At 36.8% G+C, this 26,110-nt stretch overlaps 1 protein-coding gene across 9 annotated transcripts in view; it reads right to left on the bottom strand.

Moving 5' to 3' along the window:
* Window positions 1–26,110, bottom strand: part of TFDP2 (transcription factor Dp-2) — a 188,552-nt gene that overhangs the window by 128,475 nt on the left and 33,967 nt on the right. For 5 of the 9 annotated variants that reach the window (XM_082461276.1, XM_082461277.1, XM_082461275.1 and 2 more), the window contains 2 exons: window positions 9,385–9,503; window positions 1,408–1,474 (listed from right to left, as the gene is read on the bottom strand). The exons of 1 other annotated variant lie outside the window; for it this stretch is intronic. In XM_082461276.1, coding sequence (XP_082317402.1) covers window positions 1,408–1,474; window positions 9,385–9,399 — 82 coding nt within the window. In that variant the 5' untranslated portion in view covers window positions 9,400–9,503. Of the gene's footprint in view, window positions 1–1,407; window positions 1,475–9,384; window positions 9,504–17,932; window positions 17,988–26,110 lie in introns of those variants that run through there. 3 more of the 9 variants (XM_082461280.1, XM_082461278.1, XM_082461281.1) reach the window with 2 other exon arrangements.

Below are 26,110 nucleotides of genomic sequence, written 5' to 3' on the forward strand. Positions count from 1 at the left end.
AGGGTCTCAGAAAGATCTCTGTACTCCCAGTTCACAGCAGCGTCACTCACAATAGCTAAAATACGGAAGCAACCCACGTGTCCACTGATGGATGAATGGATAAGCAAAATGTGGTACATACTTAAAATGGAATGGTATTCGGCCACACGCTACAACGTGGGTGAACCTTGAGGACACTGAGCAAAATAAGCCAGTCACAAAAAGACAAAAACTGTATAATTCTACTCACATGAGGTGCGTGGAGAGTAGGGAAAAGCATAGATACAGAAGGTAGAATGGTTCTTGCCAGGGGTTTAAAGGAGGAGGAGAAAATAGGGAATTGTTGTTTAACGGGTGTAGAATTTTAGTTTTGCAAGATGAAGAGTTACGGATATGAATGGTGGTGATGGTTGCACAATGTGAATGTACTTAAATGCCACCAAACTGTACACTTAAAAATGGTTGAAGTGGTAAATTTTATGTTATGTGTGTTTTACCACAACAAAAAAAATTGGGGAAAAAATGACAAGCATCAAGGCTTCAAGTGTCTCTTTCATTGTTTCAGAATACATTTAAATTCTTAGAATACTTCTACAGACCATTTCTACTCTTAAGCTAGCAATTTCTCTACTGAAATAACAGATATCTCTAGCCTTCTCTCCACCTTAGACATACATAGCCCACCTTAGACATAAAGTCTTTGAGGAAGCTGATGTTTCCCTCACAGCTATCTGTATTGTAATAGTAGACACTTTTGTTTTTAACCTTTGTATATGTATAATGGAAAAATTTAAACATATACAAAGGAAGAGAGAAAAGAATAATGAAACCCCGTATAACTATCACCCAGCTTAAACAATTAACCAACTCACAGACAATTCTGTTTTATCTATAATTCCACTCACTTTACTCTTCTTCCCTCACTGGATTATTCTGAAGCCAATCCCAAACATCATATCATTTCAACCATAAAGATTTCAAGATGTTATTTCTACATACTAAAAGATACTGTTGAATGATACATAGTGAAAGATACTGACAAGTGTCCTGCACAAATTCTTGTATGGATGGGTCAGATTTCTGATATAAGCATTCCCCCAGTAAACCATCTATTACACAAAGGAATTACATATATATTCATTCATTCTACTGTATTCCTTACAAGTTTAACCACTAGCAAATAGGGTCTCTCAAAACACACACACACACACACACACACACACACACACACTCTCTCTCTCTCTCCCCACCTCTCCACCTCTCAGAGGTAACTGACTTTTATATGATAAAAGTTCTTTGGAATATGATAACACAGTAATATTATATAATTATTATACATAAAGTAATTCTTCATTTAACTGCTTGTTTTATAAAACAAATGCAATAAAACTAGCTCAATGCAGAAAATTTTTATTCAACTGTCCTTACCTTTTGTTGGACTGAGATTCTGATCTATAAATCCTCTTAATTCTGCATTTGTAGAAGTCAAACCAACCTGAATAAAATAGTTTAAAAAATTATACACAGGATCTTAAGTAATATGTGATCACTTAATAAGCTATTATTAATAACCTTCCCCCAGAAGTCCGTATCAAATATTATACATTGTCACATAAAGATGAGTTAATGATATCAGCTATAGGAGCTGGATTAAAACACTGCCATTTTGCTTGAAATGGGAAAAATAATGCACTGTCCAGATCAAGATAAAAATTAATGAAATAATGTTACTTATGAGCAGATGTGAGATCTACAAATTTTACTGATGGTTTTTTTTGAAAGCAAGTAATCTGGCAACCGTGAAGTTGCCAAAAGATATACCAAAATTCCACCCTCATTGCTGCCCTTAATTTTTACTGTTCACAATCACTGCATATAATGCTTTTAAACATTATGACATGTAATGGACCAAATAAAGACCATTAATACCACAACGCAGACGTGAGGTCCACTGGCCTTGGGTTCATTCTCCAGTTCATCAAGCCCACTATATGTGTGGTTGTGGTCAAGTCACACAAGCTCTCTATGTCTCGGTCTCCTCGTCCATAAATTAGAGGCCGCTAAAGGTGCTTACCAATACAGGTTGTTAGAAAGATTAAGAAAAAGAATTCATGTAAAGCACAGGGCTTGGCACAAAGTGCTCAATCCACTTTAATGTTCATTATTGTTTGTAAGATACTTGAGGGACTACCTAAAGCAAGTGTGTTTATAAATTCTCCTTTAGACAATTTATTTCTTTTAATGTGATGTCTACTGGAATACTTGGAATCATAAGCTGAATATGGTAGTATCATCAAGCGGAGTTTTAAAATTTCATTATAGATAGAGCCAGCAGGAAAAAACCCCCTATTTTTAAAAACTTGTCACAAAGCAAGTATCCAATAAATGGTTCTACTATTACTACTGTATTGTTTTAATCCTTGTAGATTTGTAACCTTGAAACATCCATGCTAATTTGGTACCCCAAACATCCTCTCAAAGTACTAACACACTGAAAGGATTTTAAGGCACACAAAGCTCTGTAAGTTTGTATCTCTGTACTTGCTTTATGTTTTTAAACTATCCACTGCTTTAACACTGTATATTCTTCAAAACCACTCATTTGATACTTTATAATTTCATAATATAAGAGCTAATTATTTCATTATTTGGGAATTCAGATGTTCTACTAATAGCTATTTCTTTTTTTCAAGAGATGCTACCAGAAATATTTCTACATATCGTTCACATCATAGAAAAGTAATTCTGATGCAAACCTATGTCTGGCATCTAATATTAAATTTTTATGGAAGCGGCTGAAGACAGAGGCATCTAAAACATAGCCTAATTCTATGTAGATAATGGTGCAGATCCTTAATCCTGTCTAGCTTCTCATAAGTATTCTATTAGAAGTAAAGTAAACCTTTTGCAACACAATTTCCAACAAAATACCACTGCATGGATTTCCAGAGTTGCTCACAAATACTAACGTTAAGCGTTCAATTTGTAAATGCCAAGAGTTTACTGTGGCATCACTAACATGCCTCTCCTTTTTAAGCTCTTCTACTACAAAAAAAGAGAAAGGCGAAATTTTTGTTGGTGCTCTACTGTAAACAGAAAGCAAAGAAGGCAAAGACAGCCTTTACTATATTCCATGCTTAATACAATGTGATTATTTAATACATGTATTACAATAACTTCAAAAGTATCAGTTTATACCTTTTTCTTATTATACAAAGATAACGGCAAAAACCTCAACCAAAACCACATACTCACAGTCGAGAGTTCAGTTACTGGAACTGTTACATTTAAACACCTGCTCTTACTGTTCAACTTTTGTTACTTCTAAGTGAAGTAGCAAACGGATTTGGAAACGTTTTAAGCAGCTGTACACCTGCACCTTAGTGAACAACAGGTTATATCCCAAAAAGATAAAAGTCAATTGTAAATCAATAGTGTGTGTAATTTTGGTCTCATGGATGGAGGGGAGGTGTTTGTATTCAGAGCTTAAATAAATACTACTAAAATTTATTTCATTAAAACTTCAAACATGTATTAATTTCTGCTTTCATAAACACTGTATAAAGATTCAAAGAAAAAGTAGATTTGCAAGTAGAAAAAGTTGGGTAGGAAAGGCATTTAAAAATATTAGCTATTCTTTCTTTATTCTGTCCATTTAAAAAGGATCTTTCTATGTAATGTTTCTCAGATCAAGAGAAAAAAGTAAACTAATTTTACGTAAAATTTTTCATCTAATAAGATCCTGAGAAAAGTTTTCTATCAGGATATTCAAACACTGTGCTGCATACTACTGTGAGCAGTCACTAAATGTCTATTGAATAAAATATATCCAAAGCCCAAATGTTAAGAGTCAAACGATATTCCCCAATAACAGCATTATAATTTCACTGATCTTTAACATTTCAGATTGACATAACTGAAAGATTCAAAGCGAGATGCTCTGTGGTCAAAGTTCAGCTCTACCATTCATTCACAAGCAAGGTGTTCTTGGAACAGTCACTACAAAATGAGGATGACGATACGCATGTGTACAACAAACTCAGACAGCTCTTCAGACCAAATTAAATAATTACGTGAACATGTTTGTTAATGGCAAAGCAATATTCAAGTTTGGGTCGTTAATTCAAAGGGCAATGGCTTTACTACTTCAACACTGACCTAGACAATTCATAAGAGAGACACAAATGACCAATAAACATAGAGAATACCAATTTGACCTAACTAGCAATTAGAGAAATGTAGTAAATTACATACCATTTTTTTGCTGATTAGATTGACAAAGATTAGAAAGAAAATAAAGGGAAATGGCACTCTCATACACCACTGGTGAGTTTGTAAACTGGTGCAATCTTTCTGAAATGCAATTTAGCAATATGAATCAAAAGTCCATAAAGTACATACTCTTTGGGCCAGTAATTTCATAAGACTTTTGTTTCACGGAAATAATCCAATGAGTAAACAGAAATAAACAAAAAGTTAAAAAAAGAGAAAAAATGGAAATAATGGCCAGTATTAGGAAACTAGTGTAATGTCCATAGAATAGATCACATAAAAGAGCCATTTAAAATGATGTTACAGAGTTATCAAGACAAGAAAAGGTTTTCATCATAGAGACTAAGCTAAATAGTAGGTTACAAAACAGTCTGGCCTCATTTTTATTAAAAAAAATATAATACACATAGATTTTGGTATATATATATATGTGTGTATGTGTATATATATATATACACATACACACATATATATATATACCAAAATCTATGTGTATTATTTTTTTTTATATATATATTTTTATATATGTATTTGTGTATATACCAGATGTGTTCTTAGGCAGAATTTTGCTGATAATCTCTAGGCTAGTTTCTTTTCTTTATCTGTACTTTCTAATTTTTCTGTAATGAGTATTATGGCTTACATATTGTTAAAAGATTCTTTGACAAGGCCAAAAATTACACCTCAAATTATCTTTCAAATCCTTTATTGTATACTAAGTGAACTTAAGTGAGAACACATCTGCATTTTTGGTCCAGAAGAGTATCACTGGATACTAGATACTACCTGATAACAATTCTATCCCAGATACAATGAATATATTGCCAGCTCTGCAGAACTTCCTTTTGCAAAATGAAACATCCCACACTCCATGCAGTTCTGGTAGGGCTGTTCATCTTAGAGCCTCAAATGTGCTACGACAACACGAGTGGACCCATGACCCACAGTGAAGCAGCAAACCATTTATGGTACCCTACTTCCTTCTCTACAATGACTTGTCTAAGCGTGTGGGCCAAGCAGAGTCAACCAAAGCTCCTCCATGGAATTTGAAATATAAATGCTAGAAAAGAAAAGTTCCCTCTCTTCTTCTGAGATAAGCATTATGAGGCCAATGTAGGCTATTATGCCACCATATAGAGCCAAGAGATGGAAAAAGGGAGACAGAGCCCTGACGCCCATCATTTCCCTGAACCCGGTTGTATTTGAAGCCATAGTACTCCAGACTTTTCAGTTATGCCAATCAACACATTCCACTTTTTGCCTGAAGTGATTCTGAATAGGGTTTCTAACACCTGTAACCATAAGGGACCTAGGATGGCTTGGCTGAGGCAAAACTAACGTTTCACAAAAAACTGTTCTCATAAGAGAAATGCAAAATGAGAAACAGAAACTGAAGATGCAAATATTTGAACGTATGTTTAATAATGCTTCCATAAAACCTGGACAACCTCTTCTATATCTAAGAGTCACTTTTCAGCGGCATGTGACACAATTATCACTCCCCCCTTCTTGAAACACTGTCTTCACTTGGCTTCCACATCATCAGGGTAACGTTCTTTCCTTCCTTTCTGTCCATTCCTTCAGTGTCCTTTGCTGCCTCTCCTCCTCCCCAGTTGTTGGAGATTCCCTGCGTTCAGACCTTGGTCCTTATGTATTCTCTAGCCACGCATGAACTATATAATCTCATGGAATCATACTGCTTTAAAATAATCAATCTAATATGAAATGACTCCAAAATTTTTAGATCCAGCCCCAAGCTTTCCCCTGAGCTCCAGAGTCATTATTGATCATTATATTAACTGCCTGGCCAATATCTCCACCTGGATGTTTTCAGGTCCCTCAACTTTAATATATTCAAAACAATTTTTGAGTTTGCCACAAAATCCTGTACTTCCCCAAGGGTTCCTCTTCTCATTAAACCGCAAAGGCACTTACCCAGTTACACAAGCCACATGCTGAGCAATCTTTAACTTCTTCCCTGTCCCCATATCCTAATTACTCAATAAGTCCTGGTGGCTGTCCCTTCAGATACATCCTAGATTCAACCACTTTTCCCCATCTCTAATATCATTACCCCAGCTCAAGTCATCATACTCTGATGTCTGAACTACCGGGACAAGTACCAAATGAGTTCCCCACTTCTACTATGCCCCTCTTCAGTCTGTGCACTCAGCAGCCAGAACAAGCTTTTGAAAATGCTAAGTCAGGACATGAAACCATCCTCAAAACCGTCAAAGCTCCCCGCTGACATTTAGAGCACACGCTGCTCACCCCAGTGTTTGAAGCTCCCCATGACCTGGCTCCTCCCACTCTCCCCGGCTCAATTACTCCGCTCCGTCTTATCAACTGGTCCTTTGCTGCTCTTTGAACAACCACACTTTCTCCTGCCTCTTCCTGGAACGCTCTTTCCCCAGATATTCACATGGCTGGCTCCTTCTTCTCGCACTGAGACTGAAGAGCATTCTTCTGCCTAAACATCATTTCCCCAAAGAGGACTCTTCGGAACACCTCGCTGAAAGAGATCTCCCTCATCGCTGTCACTTTCTCTCCTCTTACCCTGTTTTACTTTTCTTCGTAACAGTTATCGTTACCTGACATTATATATTTGCCATCTTCTCTCACTACACTATGAACCCCAAGAAGGTAGGAGCCCGGAACAGCGTCAGACACTTCTATTTGTTGGAGAGAGATGGGGAGGGGGGAGATGAGAATGAGTTGCTCGTGGCATTGTAAACTGGTATGAGCCTTCCAGTAAGTACCTCGACAAAACATATTAAAAGTCACAAAAATGTTCTTATCTATTGCAGAATGGCTAGTGAACCTGATTAGATGTTTAGCCTACTTCAGTTCTTTCCCACATGCTTCAGCCCAGTCTGAGGCCTGACCTCTCCATGTCCCCAACTCCAGGGAATCAGAAGAGGGTCAGCTCATGACGTAGCCCTTTCCCCCTAGGTTGCTGTAGCAGAAAGAGAAACTGTTTGCATACTCTTTGATTACTTCCAAATATACAAACGAAATAATGGGAGAATAGTTACCACTGGTTCAAATGCTTTGTTACTTTAGGGAAACAACTTTTAATATAGCAAACTGTACATACGGCTAGGAAGATTTAAGGTACATTTTTAAGCCAAAATATACTTGCTAGTTGAATGTTAACCATCTTGTTGCTCAGGATAACTTTTACATTCTCTTTTTTCTAGAGGAGAGAAAATCAAGAAAATATCCTGGAAGAAAATTCCCAATACACAGACTAAAAATTTGCTTCTTCTTTTCCCCAGACAGCACTTAAACGAATATATACAAGAGCCATAGATTAAAGCAGACTACTCTTAATGGATAAAGAAGATGTGGTACATATATACAATGGAATACTACTCAGCCATAAAAAAGAACAAAATTGGGTCATTTGTAGAGACGTGGATGAACCTAGAGACTGTCATACAGAGTGAAGTTAAGTCAGAAAGAGAAAAACAAATATCACATATTAACCCATATATGTGGAATCTAGAAAAATGGTACAGATGAACCGGTTTGCAAGGCAGAAATAGAGACACAGATGTAGAGAACAAACGTATGGACACCAAGGGGGGAAAGCTGGAACTGGGAGATTGGGATTGACATATATACACTAATATGTATAAAACAGATAACTAATGAGAACCCGCTGTATAGCACAGGGAACTCAACACCACTTCGCTGTACAGCAGAAACTAACACAACACTGTAAAACAAATGTATCCCAATGAAAAAAATTTTTAAAAAACAGACTACTCCTGATAATTTATGCTAAAAAATTAATTAGATGATAATGAACCAAAGTCTATATCTGCTTATAGCTACTCGTGTGTTAAAAGCAAGGTCAACAATGGGAAAATAGAGATAAGTAATCGGGGTGTTTTTCTGGTTTTTGGCTGTTTTTTGTTTGTTTGTTTTTGATGCTCTTCTTTAAATGTATAATGGGCAGTATCTGGAACTATCTGTCTGGCTCACAAGATCTTTTTATACAATATGACACTTGCCTCTGGTCACAACTAGCCAGACTACTAGCAGATATCAGGCTGGAGTAGAGCCAGAGGTCCTTCCCAAGGAGTCTGAAATTAGAGCTGACATAGGCAGACAGGATTTGTCAGGCTGCCTGCCCCCATTTCCTTCACCCCTCTCTCTCTCTCTCTGAATAGGCTGGTACTGTAACAAGTAGATCAAGATGCTGACTGAGAACTCAGGAAGATGATTTGCAGAGAGACAGAGTAATGAAGCCAATGCACAGAAACAAATAGAGATGACAAATGGAAACCAAATACTGCTTCGATTCCTGGTAGATTTCAAGTTTCTGGACCCAGATCTTTCTGAGGACCCACTAAATTCCTACTCTTGAATTCCTTGAGACATCCGGTATCTTTATAATAAATTCCCTTTTTGTTTAAGGTAGCCCAAGCTGGTTTCTGTTACCTGTAATCAAATATTCCAACATAATCTGGGAACAGTAATTATAATAAATTATTTCCCTATATGTTGTAGTATTTCTTTTCTGGCATAATCCTTCACCATGACTGGAAATAAATCCATTGATACAGGGTGATAATAAGAATGTAACTTGAAAGGAAGTAGATTCAGAAATGAGAGCCTTAAGCAAAAGAAAAACAGAAATAACTTCTCCAAAAAAACTAAGTCTAATGTTCCCTCAGGAATCATCTCATGGAGGACAGCAAGCTTCTTCTGAACAACATCTGACTGTACACATTTCCAAGAGTATATCCAAAAGAAAAAATGTGAGCCAAAGAAAACAGTGATTTTTCTCAATAATGCCAAGTAAGTCTCCAGCAAGCACCAAAACAAATTTATCACAGCACACAAAACAGGAGGAGTGGGGGGTGGGGGGTGGGAAACTTTCTGGAGATGGCAATTTTGCAGCTGTTGAGATGGAGCAACCTGGCAGCGATTTGCAACGGCCATGAGAGCACAATATTCAACAGTGTTAAAGTTTACTATCTCATTCTTTGCAGGAACGAAAACAGTGATAAACTAATGCCGGTAAACTGAATTTCATTAATCAGAATGGCAAAGAAAATATGCATACGAAAAAGTACAACTCATTTTTTAAATACTTACATTTAAAAATTTACAAATACTTACATTTTTTGCCGTCATGTCAAATTGTATTCAATTTAAAATTCTGTAAAGCCATTAAAAAACAAACAAAAAAACAAAACAAAACAAAAAACTTCGTCTTCAATATTCTTTAAAAGAACATCCTGTTAAAGGGAAAAAAGGGAATAATAATGTAATAATAATAATAATAAGCAACATTTATGTCATATTTACTATGTGGCATGCATTGTTCTTGAAATTATCTAAATTAACCCTCACAACAACACTGTGAGATATGTACCATTCTAATTGTCATTTTCCAGATAAAAATTGAGATTTAGAGATGTTAAATAATTTGACCAAATCAACTCAGCTAAGAAGTGACAAAGACTGGGCTGTGAAATATTATACCATGCTGTTTTAGATAATCCACTGAAAGCAACACCAGGGTTCTTGGAGAAACAGCCAATTCCAGCACTGGGCAGGTAATGTATAAGATAAACCTAGAACATTGTATTGTACCTCAAGTAAGTATGGGCTCGAAAAATGATGGAGACATATCAAAAGTATACAGGAGCCAGCTTAAAGGGTCTACAACTTAAAGGGACAACTTAAGCCAGCTTAAAGGGGAAATTAAGCACCTAAGTATATACTGACAGCAACAGACTATAACAGATTCTAAACCCATTAAATAAAATAATAATCCAGGAGTCCATACTGATAGAAACAAATAACGACGAAGAAGGGAAAGCTCTTCTTTGCAATACAATGCCAACTAATATGTATACAGAAATGAAGCAGTTAGAAAACTACCAATTTGTAAACACTGTGATATTAATGGATTAGGCAAGAATCACCAAAAGATGCTAAAACTAGTAGATGAAAGTTGGTGAGCAAAAGGATATTTACATAGTCTTGAAATATTTCCCTACAAAATACCTCTTAATTCAAATTTTACAGTGCAGAAACCTGGCACATACCACTTCACCCAAGTTGATCAAAGCTACCAAATGACAACCAACAATGAGACAAACCAACATCACGCATCTCCTCAAGTGCACTGCAATGGATACGGTATCACTTCTGAGGTATTTCCCAAAATGTATAAGCTAAATCTCATCATGAGGCAGCAACTGAGAAATTCAAATTGAGAGACTGCTATGAAATAATGGCCTGAGCTCTTAAAAAAATATTAGTATCATGAAAGACAAAGGAGGCGTAAAGAAACAGTCCAGATTTTAAAAGACCAAAGTCATATGAAAATTAAATTTAATGCGTGATCCCGGACTGGATTCTGAACCACAAAAAATAATTGCTATGAAGACCATTACTGGGGCAATTGGAGAAATCAAAACATGGTCCACAGGCTGGATAACTGTATTGTTTCATTTCTTGCTTTTGATCAGAGGATTGTGCTCTTTTTTTAAGTAAATGTCCTCATTCTTAGAAAAAATATACCAAAATATTTAGTAGTGAAAGGGTATGATAGGAGCTACTTACTTTCAAATGATGAAAAAATATATATAATCTCTATATATGGAGAAAGTGGGAGTGATAAAGCATATGTGGCAAAATGTTGACAATTGGTGAATCTGGGTGAAGGGTACTCAGGAGGTCTCTGCCCTATTTCTGCAACTTTTATTTTAAAATTATTTCTAAATTAAAACTTTTATAAGACATTCAAGGGGAAGGATAAAATAAAATTTCACCTAAAAAAGACCATAAATAATAGGGGCTTAAAGAAATGGAGGCTCCATACGTCCGCCTTCTACGCTAGAATTTGAATCTACAAGTCAAACTGTTGGGGGTTGGGGGGTGGGGAGATGTTTTTACTTTTCAGTAAAGTAATGTAATTTTTCAATGATAAAGAAAACATATATTTAAAAGCCCAAGCAAGACCTGAACTACGCCTGTGATTTTTGCTTTCCCACTGTAGCTGCAGATTTGTTCACATCTGTCATGACCTAATATGAAAATCAAGTTCCTACACTGGAACTGCTTCACATTTATCAGTTATTTATGTCCTCTTCAGTGTTACAAATATGCTGTAAATAATGAAGCACAAGTTCCTGACATCCCATTCACCAAACTACCTGACATATTCAAACTAAGGAATTTAAGGCTAAAATGTAAGTATTGCATTTTGAAGATTAATATTTTAAGCAAGTCTGATTTAAAATAGATCTACATAAAACTCTGTAGCTAACAGATATGAAACATCTCTTTAAGCACAGACTTATAAAATTTGTCCACATACAAAATCACCAACAGAGTAGCAACAAACTTCAGAGACAATATTATGCAGATTATGGTCTCTGACCACAATGAAATTAAATTAGGAGTCATTTTTTTCTAAAGTTGTATATTTAGAAAATAAAACTATAGCATTGCTCAAACAATCCATGAATCAGAGAAGGAAATTTAAAATGTTTAGAACTGAATGACAATGAAAACAATAATAAAAAAACAGTAAAGTGCAGCTGAAATAGTACTTAAAAGTAAATTTACATTTCTCTTCATTCATTAACTAATCAACTTAAAAGCTTTTTAAAAAGATCAGTGGGAACTCAAAGAAAGAAGAAAAGAAACAAAAGAGTAAGAATTAATGAAATAGGGGGCTTCCCTGATGGTGCAGTGGTTCAGAATCTGCCTGCCAGTTCAGGGGACAAGGGTTCGATTCCTGGTCCGGGAAGATCCCACATGCCGAGGAACAACTAAGCCCGTGTGCCACAACTACTGAAGCCTGCGCTCCACAACAAGAGAAGCCACCTCAATGAGAAGGCCAGGCACCGCAAAGAAGAGTAGCCCCCGCTCACCACAACTAGAGAAAGCACACGCACAGCAACAAAGACCCAACGCAGCCATAAATAAATTAATTTTAAAAAAAGGAATTAATTAAATAGGAGAAAAAATCAAAATAACAACTGGTTCTAAGTGTCCTGCTTGAAGTAGACATCTAATAAGCAGCAGTGTAGCAGAGTGAAAAGAGCATGATTTTTTTTAACTTAGGCTCAGTCTGAGCTCTGACACTTATTAGCTGTGTGACCTTGAACAGGTGACTTAACCTCTTTGAGCATCAGTGTCCTCATTTGAAAAATAGGTATACAGAGTTTTTCAGGGTTATATTAGTGAAACAGGAGGGAAGGGGGTAGGGCACAGCCTTTGAAAGAATGACATAGCCCTTGAGGTTACGACATAAAACAGGTTAGAACCAATTAGGTCCAAGAGGGCAGAAGATTCGACTTCCAGGAGACCTTGAGCCTCATGACATGCCCATTGTAATACATTAGCATGTGCTAAGTGACACACCACAGGCACCATGACAGTTCTGAGGCCAACCATAAAAGGCCAAAAAGTGGACAGTGGTGGCCTAATTCCTGGAAATCTCCGTCCCTTCTCCAAGAGAGTTGGAATAATCCTCCCACTCGTTAGCCTATGAAATTACTCAGCCCATAAAAACTAACCACTCCATATTTTGGGGCCTCTTGCCTTCTGAGATGGTCCACACTCTGTCCGTGGAGTGTGTTTCCCCCAGGGCCATTCTCACCTTTTCAGATGGACCACATTCTGTTTACAGAATGTGTATCTCTCTAAATAAATCCACTTCTTACCTATCACTTTGCCTCTCACTAAATTCTTTCTGTGACGAGACATAAAGAACATGAGCTTCATTACATCCTGAGACCAGATGTGTGATCTCAATTAAAAGACAGTGGGTTTAAGTCCCAGTCTGGGTTTTGGCCAGCTTTGAGTCCCAACTCATGGGTTCAAGTCCCAGTCTGGGTTTTGGCCGGCTTTGAGTCCCAACTCATGGGTTCAAGTCCCAGTCTGGGTTTTGGCTGGGTCTGAGTCCCGACTCGTGGGTTCAAGTCCCAACACAGGTTCTGGCCGGGTTTGAGTCCCAGCCCATGAGTTCGAGTCCCAGTCTGGATTTTGGCTGGGTTTGAGTCCCGATTTGTGGGTTCAAGTCCCAATCTGGGACTCGAGTCCCATCTGAGTTGTGCTGTTTCATTAGGAGTAAGTTAGATACATTGTGTCAAAGTGAAAGGCAACAGATCACCCAAGCCAGTGTAACAAATGTCCTCCAATTTATAAATACATAAACACTGAACACTCCAAACAGCCAAAAAAAATCAGTTTTAAATACTTTTTAGATGGTCTTATGACCTATTGAAATATAGTTATAACAACAACAACAAAATAAACTCTTTTCTACCCAAAGTACTTGCTAAATTTTAGAAACCTGCTGTATCTACCTAAGGCAGATCCTGTTGCCTACCCAATATCATTTTCCTCTTCCTCCTTAGGAGAAGTTGAAGGTAGCAATATGCCCAACTGAAACTACTACACTGTGTCTCCCCCTCAGATGGGTTGACCATGACATAATTCTAGCCAATGAAATATAAGCAGACCATCACTGGGCTCGGCTAGTAGATTCAGCTAGTAAATGCCGTTTTCCCCCCTCCGCATTTCTTCATTTCCAGAGTACGGTTGTAATGGTTAGTGCTCCTTGTTTCCATGCATCTGCTCCCTTATTATACTCAGTGTTCAGAACGGGATTATATTTCCTAAGGGCCAGGCTGTTGAGTGACACTGTTACTCATGCAAACAAGAAGAAATTAACAGGGTGTTACTATTTGAACATACTGTAACAGGAGGCAACCAATAAAAATACTTCGTAGCCACATTAATTGAGCTTAATAAGACAAAACATAATTTTGTTTAGTATTCCCTTTGCATCTTCTCACCAAAGATAAGCATAAACTGCAACCTCTAAATGTTACCTAAATGATAAAAGTCTGAAATAGAGCCAAAGTACATGAATATCTTGAGCACATTTACATTAATATCTCTGTGCCTCAATCTCTTCATCTACAAAATAGTATTAGTACATCTACTTAATTAAATGAGTCAAGACATGGAAAATAATTAGGACACTGCCTAGCAAAAGGTAATCAATGTAAAAGAAAAAAGTGGTTCACTGACTCATGACAAATTAAGGTTTCTTCCTCCAAAATAAATACTTAATTCACATATAGTTGAAGTGATAAATACCACAACATTTAAATGTGGTAAAATGTTACTAAAACATTTAAATGTGGTAAAATGCTATTACATTTAAATCCAAGTTTAAAGCAGAAAAAACAAGTGTTTAACCGTGGTTAAGAAAAACTCATCTAAAATTAACAAGAGTCAGCAATAACTTCATTCATTAATTTATCTATCTATCCAGCATTTACTGAATACCCACTATGGGCAAAACACAAATCCAGGTACTGGAGATCTCCTAGTAGATGACAGAAACAGGAAGCATAAACCTTCAAGTGTAATTTAAATGATATAAAATTACATTAAGATAAATGTTATAAAAAGAAATGGGATTGCAACAGACATCTTCAATTAAAAATGAAGAAGTATGCTGTACTGGCTTTGAGTGATAGCCTATAACCTTTTAATTAAAAATATACATTTCTAAGTATTTTTAAAGCTTTTATCTTTCTTTTACATTGTCTTCAATCTAAAATCATCTGCAGTATATGACTTAAATCAAGGGCCTAGAGAGTAAATAAATGCAGCACTGAATGTTTCAAGAAACTGCCATCTTTGGCAGTACTGGTGATTCTCAAAGATAAACCAGTCATGTGCACCGATGCCTTATGTTTCATCCCGACTCAACAATTGTACTGTTCTTTCTGTCACCATGCTCTGCTGTTGGTTAAAAAAATAAGTCAGATTTCTTCTTCCAGCTTCATGAACACATTATGTCAAGCTCAAAAAGTCAATCTTAGTGACCTCACCATCTGCCATGATCTCTTGTCAGACTCAGACAATTCAACTCCCACAGATGGTCTCAAAATGCAAGCCCCTTTCCTTTCCAATCACAACTTAGCAGCTGTGGGCACAAAGCCTTCTAAATTGGTACAACATTAATCAAAATATAAGGAAGAAAGCAAAAATAATTATGAATACATTTACAGAACTAACATCACTTGAATCGGGGTTTGTAGACTTTCTCACACTGCTGAAAAAGATGTTACTAAAATTAAATTTCAGCAAAGCCAGCATATTTCAATGGAAGGCAATAGTAATTTTAAATACATGCTCACGTTTCGAAGTTTGGAAAATATACACAACAATGAAACAGATAACAATAGCAGCCATAATCCCACCTCTGAAAGGCAACTATCCTAAGTTTTTGACATAACTTTCTTCAGTATTCTCTCTCTGCACTCTAACTTTTGATAAATGGTATTAATTAGAAGATATTTTCATAAAAAGTGACAGTATGTAACTTTTTCTTAGGTGATGAGCGTATCTAAGTGCTTCACCTATATAATCTCATTCAATTCATATCACAACTCTATCAGGGAAATGCTATTACTGTTCGCATCTTACAAATGACAAAACTGAGCTTTAGAGAGTTGAAGTAATTTGCCCAGTTAATCAACTGTGTAAAATGGCAATGCCAGAATATGAAGCCAGGATCTTAGACCAGCAGACATGTTCTTAACTACTATGCTAATTTGTAAAATATATTTGCCTTGAGTTACAATAAATATATCCTCAAAATAGAACAAAATAGGGCTTCCCTGGTGGCGCAGTGGTTGGGAGTCCGCCTGCCAATGCAGGGGACACGGGTTCGAGCCCTGGTCTGGGAGGATCCCACATGCGGTGGAGCGGCTGAGCCCATGTGCCACAACTACTGAGCCTGCACTGTAGAGCCCGTGAGCCGCAACTACTGAGGCCCACACGCCTAGAGCCCATGTTCCGCAGCGGGAGAGGCCACCGCAATGAGAAGCCCGCACACCGCAACCAAGAGCGGCCCCCGCTAGCCTCAACTGGAGAAAGCCCGTGCACAGCAATGAAGACCCAGTGCAGCCAAAAAAATAAATACATAAAATAAATAAGTTCAAACAATAAATAAATAATAAATAAATAAATAAAACAAAATACATAATTACTATTACAATAAATCCATATATAAAAGGATAACTTATTATACCAAAAGAATTATTTTCATATAGTACAAATCATATATCATTGGGTCAGGTTTTTCCCCTTTTTAAAGGTTCTTTATTTAAATTTCAGTATTAAATTTACATTTATTTTTCTGGGTAGGTAGTAAACTTCCTCACTTTTTTTACAGCTATATAGTATTCCTTTACATTGTTACACCATAACTTATGTCACTAGTCCCCTACTGATGGACATTTAGATTTCCTACATTTCTACACTGGTGACAGTAATCACAATTTAGTGACTCAATCCTCAATGTCTGATCTGCTCTCTGACCACCGTGCCAGCTCTGTGTTGAACCACCTTCCCATATCCTTCTCTCATCTAGGTCCACTGGCCTTCCCGTCCGTTCTTCAAAGACAGGCTGCTCCTGCCTCAGGGCCTCTGCAGATGCTGTTCTCTCTGCCTGGAGCTTTCCCCAGCACTTAACACTCCGTCCTTCAGATCTCTTCTCAAATGTCACTTTCTCAGGGAAAACTGTCCTTCTCCCACTACCCAGACTAGGTCAGGAGTCTCCAGTTAATGCTCTCCTACCTTCTCCTTTCATAGTACACATCTGGTTGTCATTATCTATTTATTTGTGTGATTATCAGATTGTGGCCCATCTCTACAACTAAGGAGCAAATCCTATGAGGGCAGGGACCCTATCTATTTTGTTTGTTTGTCTTTTGGCCGCATCACACGCCTTGCAGGATCTTAGCTCCCTGACCTGGGATAGAACCCAGGCCCTCAGAGTGAGAGCACAGAGTCCTAACCACTGGACCTCCAGGGAATTCCCAACCCTAACCATTTTGTTCACTTATTATATATCCAGTGTCTGGCACATGGTTGGAACTCAAGAAATATTTGTTTTTTGTTTGCTTTCTAAGAAATATTCATTAAATTAATTATGTACTCAATATTTTATTTATTTTCATGCTTTAATAATATATGATAATCTCATTTAATATGACTTGGTAGCAGAAAATGAGAAAACATATGAACATTGAACACATTCACACATCCGAAATGCCACTAAGCTACATAGCAGCAGAATGTTGTGTCACTTTCCTGTCATGAACAAAAAGAGTTTTGGAGCCAGCATTATATCTGTGTTCATTAATTTCAAAAAATGTTATTATGGGAAAAATTTTATAATAGAGTATATTTAATTTCACTCATGTTTAAGGTGAAAAGAACAGTAGGCAAAAGTTAACTTTTCTTTTTTTTTTTTTGGCTGCGCCGGGTCTTAGTTGCGGCACACGGGATCTTTGTTGTGGCACCTGGGTCTTTAATTGCAGCATGCGGACTTCTTAGTTGCGCCATGCAGACTTCTTAGTTGCGGCACGCACTCTTAGTTGAGGCATGCGGACTTCTTAGTTGCAACAGGAGAACTCTTTGTTGTGGCATGCATGCGGGATCTAATTCCCTGACCAGGGATTGAAGCCGGGCCCCCTGCATTGGGAGTGCAGAGTCTTACCCACTGGACCACCAGGGAAGTCCCAAGAGTTAAAATTTACAAGCTGCCCTTCTAAGAAACCATCAACATCTTACACTTCAAAAGAAAAAGATAATTGCTTTTATGTTCATTGCTCACCTTTTTTAATTGAAAAAAAATGTGTCCAGGTTTACATAAGCTTTCACCCAGGACGCTACAAAATGATAAAAACTGGTTAATACTACAAGCAATCAGTAACAACTTTTAACAGTCTTCTACATATGTGCAGGGAAATTACAAATAATGTTGTCTGAGCACTACTCATTGGTTCACTTATTCAGTAAATACTGATTGACTGCCTGCTGCTTGTCAAACAGTAGGCTGAGCATTAAAGATACTTCGAGAAACAATGACACGGTCCCTACTTTCATGGAGCCTACATTTTAACTCTGAAGGTAGGCATTCAACAATGTTTCCCAATTAACTACGTAATTACAATTACTGTAAGTGCTACTACAGAGGCAAAAAAAAAAAGATGCAAAGAAAGCACGTACAATAAGGGTCTGGAACTCTGGTGGTTTTAGAGAAGATTCCTCTGAGGAAGTGAAGTATGAGCTGAGCTCAACAGACAAACAGAGTAAACCACTGGCAAAGAGAGAGGGGGACCTCACAGCCAGAGGGTGCAAACATCACAGGGGAATGCTCAGAGGAAGAAAAACATATGGTAAGTTCCAGTAGCTGAAGGAAGATCTATGTACCTGAAAACAAAGGGCAAGACGAGGAAAGACTGAGAGAGAAGGTTGGAGCCCCAATCATGCAGGACATTACTTTTTTCTTTTCTTTTTAATTAAATTAGTGGGAAGCCTTGGAAAGATTTTAAGAGCCAAACATCTGAACCAGAGATACTAAATTACATTCACCAAAGATTAAGTACAAATTACGTGCATTCTAATTCTTTAAAAACTGGTAATATCACCTATAATATTCTTTAATTCTTTGGTAACTGAAATATTCACTCACTTCTTGACTATACCAGGTAGGTGTATATTCATCATCTACAATTCATTTATCTAACAAACACCTTACCCTATTAGAACAAAACTCAAAGCTCAGAAATAAGCCAAAAAAAAAAAAAAAAAGTCCCCAGCTCTCAAATTAGCTTTCATAAAACCTATGCACTTGTCAGTAACTCAAGTACATAGGCCTTTCTTCACTTGACTGATTTTATTTAAAATAGAATTCTCAGTAAATTTGCTTATCTTGATTTTCAGGCTTCAAGCCAATTATACTCAGTAGAAAGGATGTGCATATCAGGGAGCAAATGGGTTAGGCACTGCTATAGATGAGTACATTGACAGAGTAATTGACAACTGGCAGCTTAATACTAAGGAAAACTAGACATATTATTATATTTTACCAAGTAAATTCACTGAAACAGAATTTCCCTCGGGAGTTCCCTGATGGTCCAGTGGTTAAGACTCTGCACTTTCACTGCCATGGCCCGGGTTCAATCCCTGGTTGGGGAACTAAGATCCCGCAAACCATGTGGCACCGCAAAAAAAAAAAAAAAAAAAAAAAAAAAAAAAAAATTCCTCCCTCATTCCCTGGCAAAACCGCATTAATGACATGGTCTTATACAAGCTTTCACAATAAAACCTAAGGAATACTATTGTTTAAAACATTTTCATAGATCATAACATTTATTATTTGTTCTTAATTACAGAAAACAAAAGTCTAAGAGAGAAAACTTATTTCTGCCCTGACCAAACAAGCAACATCAGAAGAAATTACCCAAATTTAGAAAAAAATCATATTTCAAGATCCTGCCAAGAACCTAACAGAAAGGTTCTTTTATCAAGTGGTACAAGCCAAATTTTAAACCATTAATCAATTTATGCACAATGCATGGATTAGATCACCTGTTGTCCATATGCTCTTTAGCAAAGTCTTATTTCCAGATAAATGTAGCTCAAGATAAGTAATACAAATGTTAAGATTTATCCCTACTTGATACATCACAACAGACTAGATGAGTTTTTAAAACATCATTTGGGTATTAATATAATTTACAGACAAAGTATTGTACAAGTAACTATGCAAGTGTAAAATGTTCAATTCACCTAAGGGTCCAAGAAGAAAAGAAAAATGGAGGCAATCAAAAGGAAGCAACTGACTATATCAAATAGGTAACCAATGAGAACCTACTGTACAGCACAGGGAACTCTACTCAATGCTCTGTAGTGACCTAAATGGGAAGGAAATCTAAAAGAGTGGACATACGTATATGTATAACTGATTCACTTTGCTGTACAGTAAAAACTAACACAACATTGTAAAGCAACTATACTCCAATAAAATTAATTTTTAAAAAAGCTAAAAAAAAGGAAGCAATCAGTGAAGAAAACAGCACAGTTTCTAATCCTCATTTAAAACAGCACTGTTCTTATATAAATACTTCATCTATATCCAAATGGAAATGAAACAATTTTATATCCAGCATCATCACAAGAGCTACTTACTATATAATTACCCAAAATAACCTACAGAATAGTTAGTACCTCCATTTTACAGGAGGGAAAACTTAGTCAGCTTAAATAACTTGCACAAGGTCATATACAACCAAAATTTGCAATTAAGTTACTACATACATGTTCCATGATATCATAAAAAGATGAGTTCCAAGCAGTTTTCATTTTAAAGTAATTTAAGATTTTAAAAACATTTAAGAAAATTTGTATTGTATATAAATGTTGAAGAATATAAACTATTATATAGTTTTAAATGATCTAAAATCGACTTCTGTATACTTCAATAAAAGTTAATTTAAAAAAACTAACACAACATTGTGAATCAACTCTACTCCAATAAGAATTAATAAAAATTAAATTAATTAATTAATTAAATAAAAGCGACTTCTAGAAAAATGGCAGAGTATAAGAACATTTGTCTTGGGACTTCCCTGGAGGTCCAGCGATTAAGACTCCACACTCCCAATGCAGGGGGCCCAGCTTCAATCCCTGGTCAGGGAACTAGATCTCGCACGCCACAACTAAGAGCCTACATGCCGCAACTGAAGAGCCTGCATGCGACAACAAAGATCCCGCATGCCGCCACTAACACCCAGCACAGCCAAATAAATAAATAAATTTTTTTAGAAAAAGAACATTTGTCTTATTTACATGAGCCCTCTATCCACTTAGAGCTATCACATAACATATTTTTAATTTAATACTGGTTTAAAAATTAATTAATTTTTTAAAAGAAGATAGCCAGAAAGTACAAAAAGGTGTACAGCGAAATGTTATTCTCCTGATGTTGTTGCCCCATCTGCCCCATTTATAACCCTGCATGGACAGCCAAAGTACTTTGTTTCTACTGTATCTGCCCCAGATTTCTTTTAAGCACATACAAGTAATACGAAACATTCTAGTTTTCCCATTTTTAAAAAAGCTGAGTATTTAGTAGTATATCTTGCTTTATTACACTTAATATAGCACTGAGATCTTGTCAAATCGGTACAAAGAGAATATCTTCATTCCCTTTTACAACTGCCTAATATGCTGTTATATGACATTATTTAACCAGTTACTCTTGCTGGAATTTGGGTTTCCAATCTTTTGCTATTACGAACAATGGTTCAGTGAATAATTTTATGTAAGTTTGTGTGTGGAATTCTTTGATCTAATAATATATGCATTTTTAGAGATATTGCTAAATTGTCCTCCATAAGTGTACAAATTTGCACTCCAACCAGTCGCACATAAAAGTACTCATTTCTCCATAGCCTCCCCAGTACAGAGTGTGTATTAGTGTGTTTACTCAATAGGTTTTTAAAATGGCATTTGCTTGCAATTTTATTTTGTTCTTTTACAGGGTTTGACTCTCATTACCTGTCTACTTTTCCATTTGAACTTTGCAGTATGCATGTCCAGTTACGGGGGAAAAAAAAAAAACAGCTTGTCAATGTTTTTATTGGATGTCAATCCTCCCTAAATTAATTTAATTTATAAGTTTCACATCTTAAAAATGTTGAGTCTTCTTATCTAAGAACATAGTATATATGTTCCATTTATTCAAATTTATTTCTGTGCCCCTCAAGGGTATTTAAATTTTGTCCTTATACAGGTGTTATGAGTTGAACTGTGTCCCCCCAAAAGATGTATTCAAGTCCTAACCCCTAGTACCTATGAATGTGACCTTATTTGGAAATGGCGTCTTTGCAGATGTAATCGAGTTAAGATGAGGTCATACTGGCATTAGGGTGAGCCCTAACCCAATATGACCCGTGATCTGATTAGAAAGGAAGTGATACAAAGACATAACGGGGACTTCCCAGGTGGTCCAGTGGTTAACAATCCACCTGCCAATGCAGGGGGCAAGGGTTCGATCCCTGGTCCAGGAAGATCCCACATGCCACGGGGCAACTAAGCCCATGTGCCACAACTACTGAGCCCTCATGCCACAACTACTGAAGCCCACACTCCTAGAGCCCATGCTCTGCAACAAGAGAAGCCACCACAATGAGACGCCCACGCACCGCAACGAAGCATAGCCCCCCGCTCGCCGCAACTAGAGAAAGCCCACACGCAACAACAAAGACCCAGCGCAGCCAAAAAAAACACAAAGACACAACGGGAAGTTGGCCAGGTGAAGAAAGATGCAAAGACTGGAGTTAGGCTGCCATAATCAAGAAATGCCGAAGCTGAAAAAGGCAAGGAAGGCCCCTTCCCTAAAGGCTTCAGAGGAAGAGTGATCCTGACACCTTGATCTCAGACTTCTAGTGTGCAGAACAGTGAGAGAATCAATTTCTTTTGTTATAAGCCATCCAATGTGTGGTACTTTGTTATGGCAGCCCTAGGAAACTGATACAGTAGGTTTTACACATTTCCTGTTATAGTTATTCCTAGGTGTTTTATTTTTGGTTTGGGAGTTTTTTTTTAAGTTGGTTGTTATTCCTATTAGACATGGAATTCTCCATCATATCTTCCAAGCTTTTTGTACATAAGAAAGTTATGGGGCTTCCCTGGTGGCACAGTGGTTAAGAATCCGCCTGCCAATGCAGGGGACACGGGTTCGAGCCCTGGTCCCGGAAGATCCCACATGCCGCGGAGCAGCTGGGCCCGTGAGCCACAATTACTGAGCCTGCGCGTCTGGAGCCTGTGCTCCACAACAAGAGAGGCCGCGATAGTGAGAGGCCCGCGCACCGCGATGAAGAGTGGCCCCCACTTGACACAACTGGAGAAAGCCCTCGCACAGAAACGAAGACCGAACACAGCCATAAATAAATAAATAAATAAAATTTAAAAGAGATAAGCAAAACATTCTCTCTATAAATTTGATCTTTAAAATATTTGCAAACGTATCAACGGACAAAGGATTAATCTCCAAAATATATAAACAGCTCATTCAGCTCAATATTAAAGAAACAAACACCCCAATCCAAAAATGGGCAGAAGACCTAAATAGACATTTCTCCAAAGAAGACATACAGACGGCCACGAAGCACATGAAAAGATGCTCAACATCACTAACTATTAGAGAAATGCAAATCAAAACTACAATGAGGTATCACCTCACACCAGTTAGAATGGGCATCATCAGAAAATCGACAAACAACAAATGCTGGAGAGGGTGTGGAGAAAAGGGAACCCTCTTGCACTGTTGGTGGGAATGTAAATTGATACAGCCACTATGGAGAACAATATGGAGGTTCCTTAAAAAACTAAAAATAGAATTACCATATGACCCAGCAATCCCACTACTGGGCATATACCCAGAGAAACCCGTAATTCAAAGACACATGCACCCGAATGTTCATTGCAGCACTATTTACAATAGCCAGGTCATGGAAGCAACCTAAATGCCCATCAACAGACGAACGGATAAAGAAGTTGTGGTACATATATACAATGGAATATTACTCAGCCATAAAAAGGAGCGAAATTGAGTCAATTGTTGAGACGTGGATGGATCTAGAGACTGTCATACAGAGTGAAGTAAGTCAGAAAGAGAAAAACAAATATCGTATATTAACGCATGTATGTGGAACCTAGAAAAAGGGTACAGATGAGCCGGTTTGCAGGGCAGAAGTTGAGACACAGATGTAGAGAGCAGACATATGGACACCAAGGGGGTAAAACTGCGGTGGGGTGGGGATGGTGGTGTGCTGAATTGGGCGATTGGGATTGACATGTATACACTGATGTGTATAAAATTGATGACTAATAAGAACTTGCAGTATAAAAAAACAAACAAACAAAACAACTAATACTAAACTTTCATTGGGTTATTTGTATGGAAATATGTTAATATAAATGTTTCAGACATTACATGAAATTTCTAAAAAATTTATATGTTCTGGTATAATGTTATAAGTCATAATCCTAGTTATTACTTTAAAATGTATATCTCAGAAATAACTAATTTTCTTGTCAACTGCATTATTATGAACTTTCATCAAATCTTTAACCGTGGTCATTTTTAAGTCTTTTGTCATTTACAGACAGTTCTGGGTGTACTCTGATGCTTTTGCAAATATGTTCCTATAAAAGGGTTTCATCTTCAAGAAATTCATGGCAAAGACTCTGACAAGTACAGGTTTCTGGTAACTGACTGTACTGCTGAACTGAATGAATTAAGCATTTTCAGAACTCTAATGAAAAACTGATGAACTCAAAAAAGTGGTAACAAAAGATCAAGATGAAAAAAAAATTAATTACAGGGGACTGAGTGAACTGATGAGGATGAGTATAATTTTTGTGACTTTCTGTTTGAATTAAAAAAAAAAAAATCCCACAAGGACTCAGAGGCAAAGAATATACAAATCAATTTTCACTGCAAAGTAAAGGAGCTGTTACAGTGGAGGATTACTGGACTGAATGTCAATATTATGACATAGTATGAGTGTGTTTCATGTTTGGTAATTGCAATCATTGTTGCTTTTGTTGTGGTCATCCATGTACAATGCTTGGCGTCAGTCTATTTATCTCTTGTAAAAATAAAATACAGTGTGTGTGTGTGTGTGTGTGTGTGTGTGTGTGTGTGTGTGTGAAAAAAAAAAGGAAAAAAAAATAAAAATAAAAAGATACATGCACCCCTATGTTCAATGTAGCACTATTTACAATAGCCAAAATATAGAAACAACCTAAGTGTCCATCAACAGATGAATGGATAAAGATGTTACATATATATATTTATACATAATATAATGGAATAGAATATTACTAAGCCACAGAAAAGAATGAAATCTTGTCATCTGTGACAATATGAATGGACTTTGAGTATTGTGCTAAGTGAAATAAGTCAGAGAAAGACAAATATTGTATGATTTCACTTATATGTAGAATCTAAAAAACAAAACAAATGAACAAACAAAACGAAACTCGTAGATACAGAGAACAGACTGGTGGTTGCCAGAGGGGAGGGGAATTGGGGGTGGGCAAAATGGGTAAAGGGGATCAAAAGGTACAAAGTTCCAATTATAAGATAAGTAAGTCATGGGGATGTAAGGTACAGACTGCATGGTGACTGTAGTCAATAATACTGTATTCTAAAATGAAAGTAAATCTTAAAAATTATTATCATAAGAAAGAAAATTTGTAACTCTATATGGTGACTGACGATAACTAGACTTATTGTGGTGATCCTTTCACAATGTGTAAAAACGCCCAATGACTGTTGTACACCTGAAACTAATATAACATTGTATGTCAGTCATACTTCAATTAAAAAAAAGATAAGCAAGCAAAAAAAAAAAATCTAATTTGTAAAAAAAAAAAAAGTTATGGATTTCTATTGATTAATTTTATACAGCACTACATAACAATTCTTACTGTCTGAGATAGTTTTTCAGTTGACTCTTTCGGGTTTTTCAGGTATAAAACTATATGAAAATAGGGATTGTTGAACCTTTCAAGCTTGCAGAACAATGGAGGTAGCCATCTCTCCCTCAAAGTACAAAGCTCTCCTTCAACTTCCCCAAACAGATATAAAATAAACAAGGAGAATAAGTAAAACCACACAGAACCCATGCCTTCAACATTATCATTACCAGAAGACAGAGATCACAGCAAACTTCAAATTACCTATAAGTACAGGGGGAGAAAAAAGAAAGAAATTCTGTAAGAAATGCAAGTGCCTACCTTCTGCAAGCCTGTAGATACAGACAGTGAATGAGAGGACGCTAAAAAGACTCCACAAAAAAGAGCCGAGGGGACCAGGGGACTTACAGGAAGCACAGACAAAACCACCCCCAGAAAGAGTAAAACAATAAAAGCAAAAATAGTGAACACAAGTTAGGACTTGATAGGGAATTCCCTGGCAGTCTAGTGGTCAGGA

Source organism: Balaenoptera physalus (genome assembly GCF_965194825.1).
Source record: "Balaenoptera physalus genome assembly, chromosome: 4".
NCBI classification, from domain to species: domain Eukaryota; kingdom Metazoa; phylum Chordata; class Mammalia; order Artiodactyla; family Balaenopteridae; genus Balaenoptera; species Balaenoptera physalus.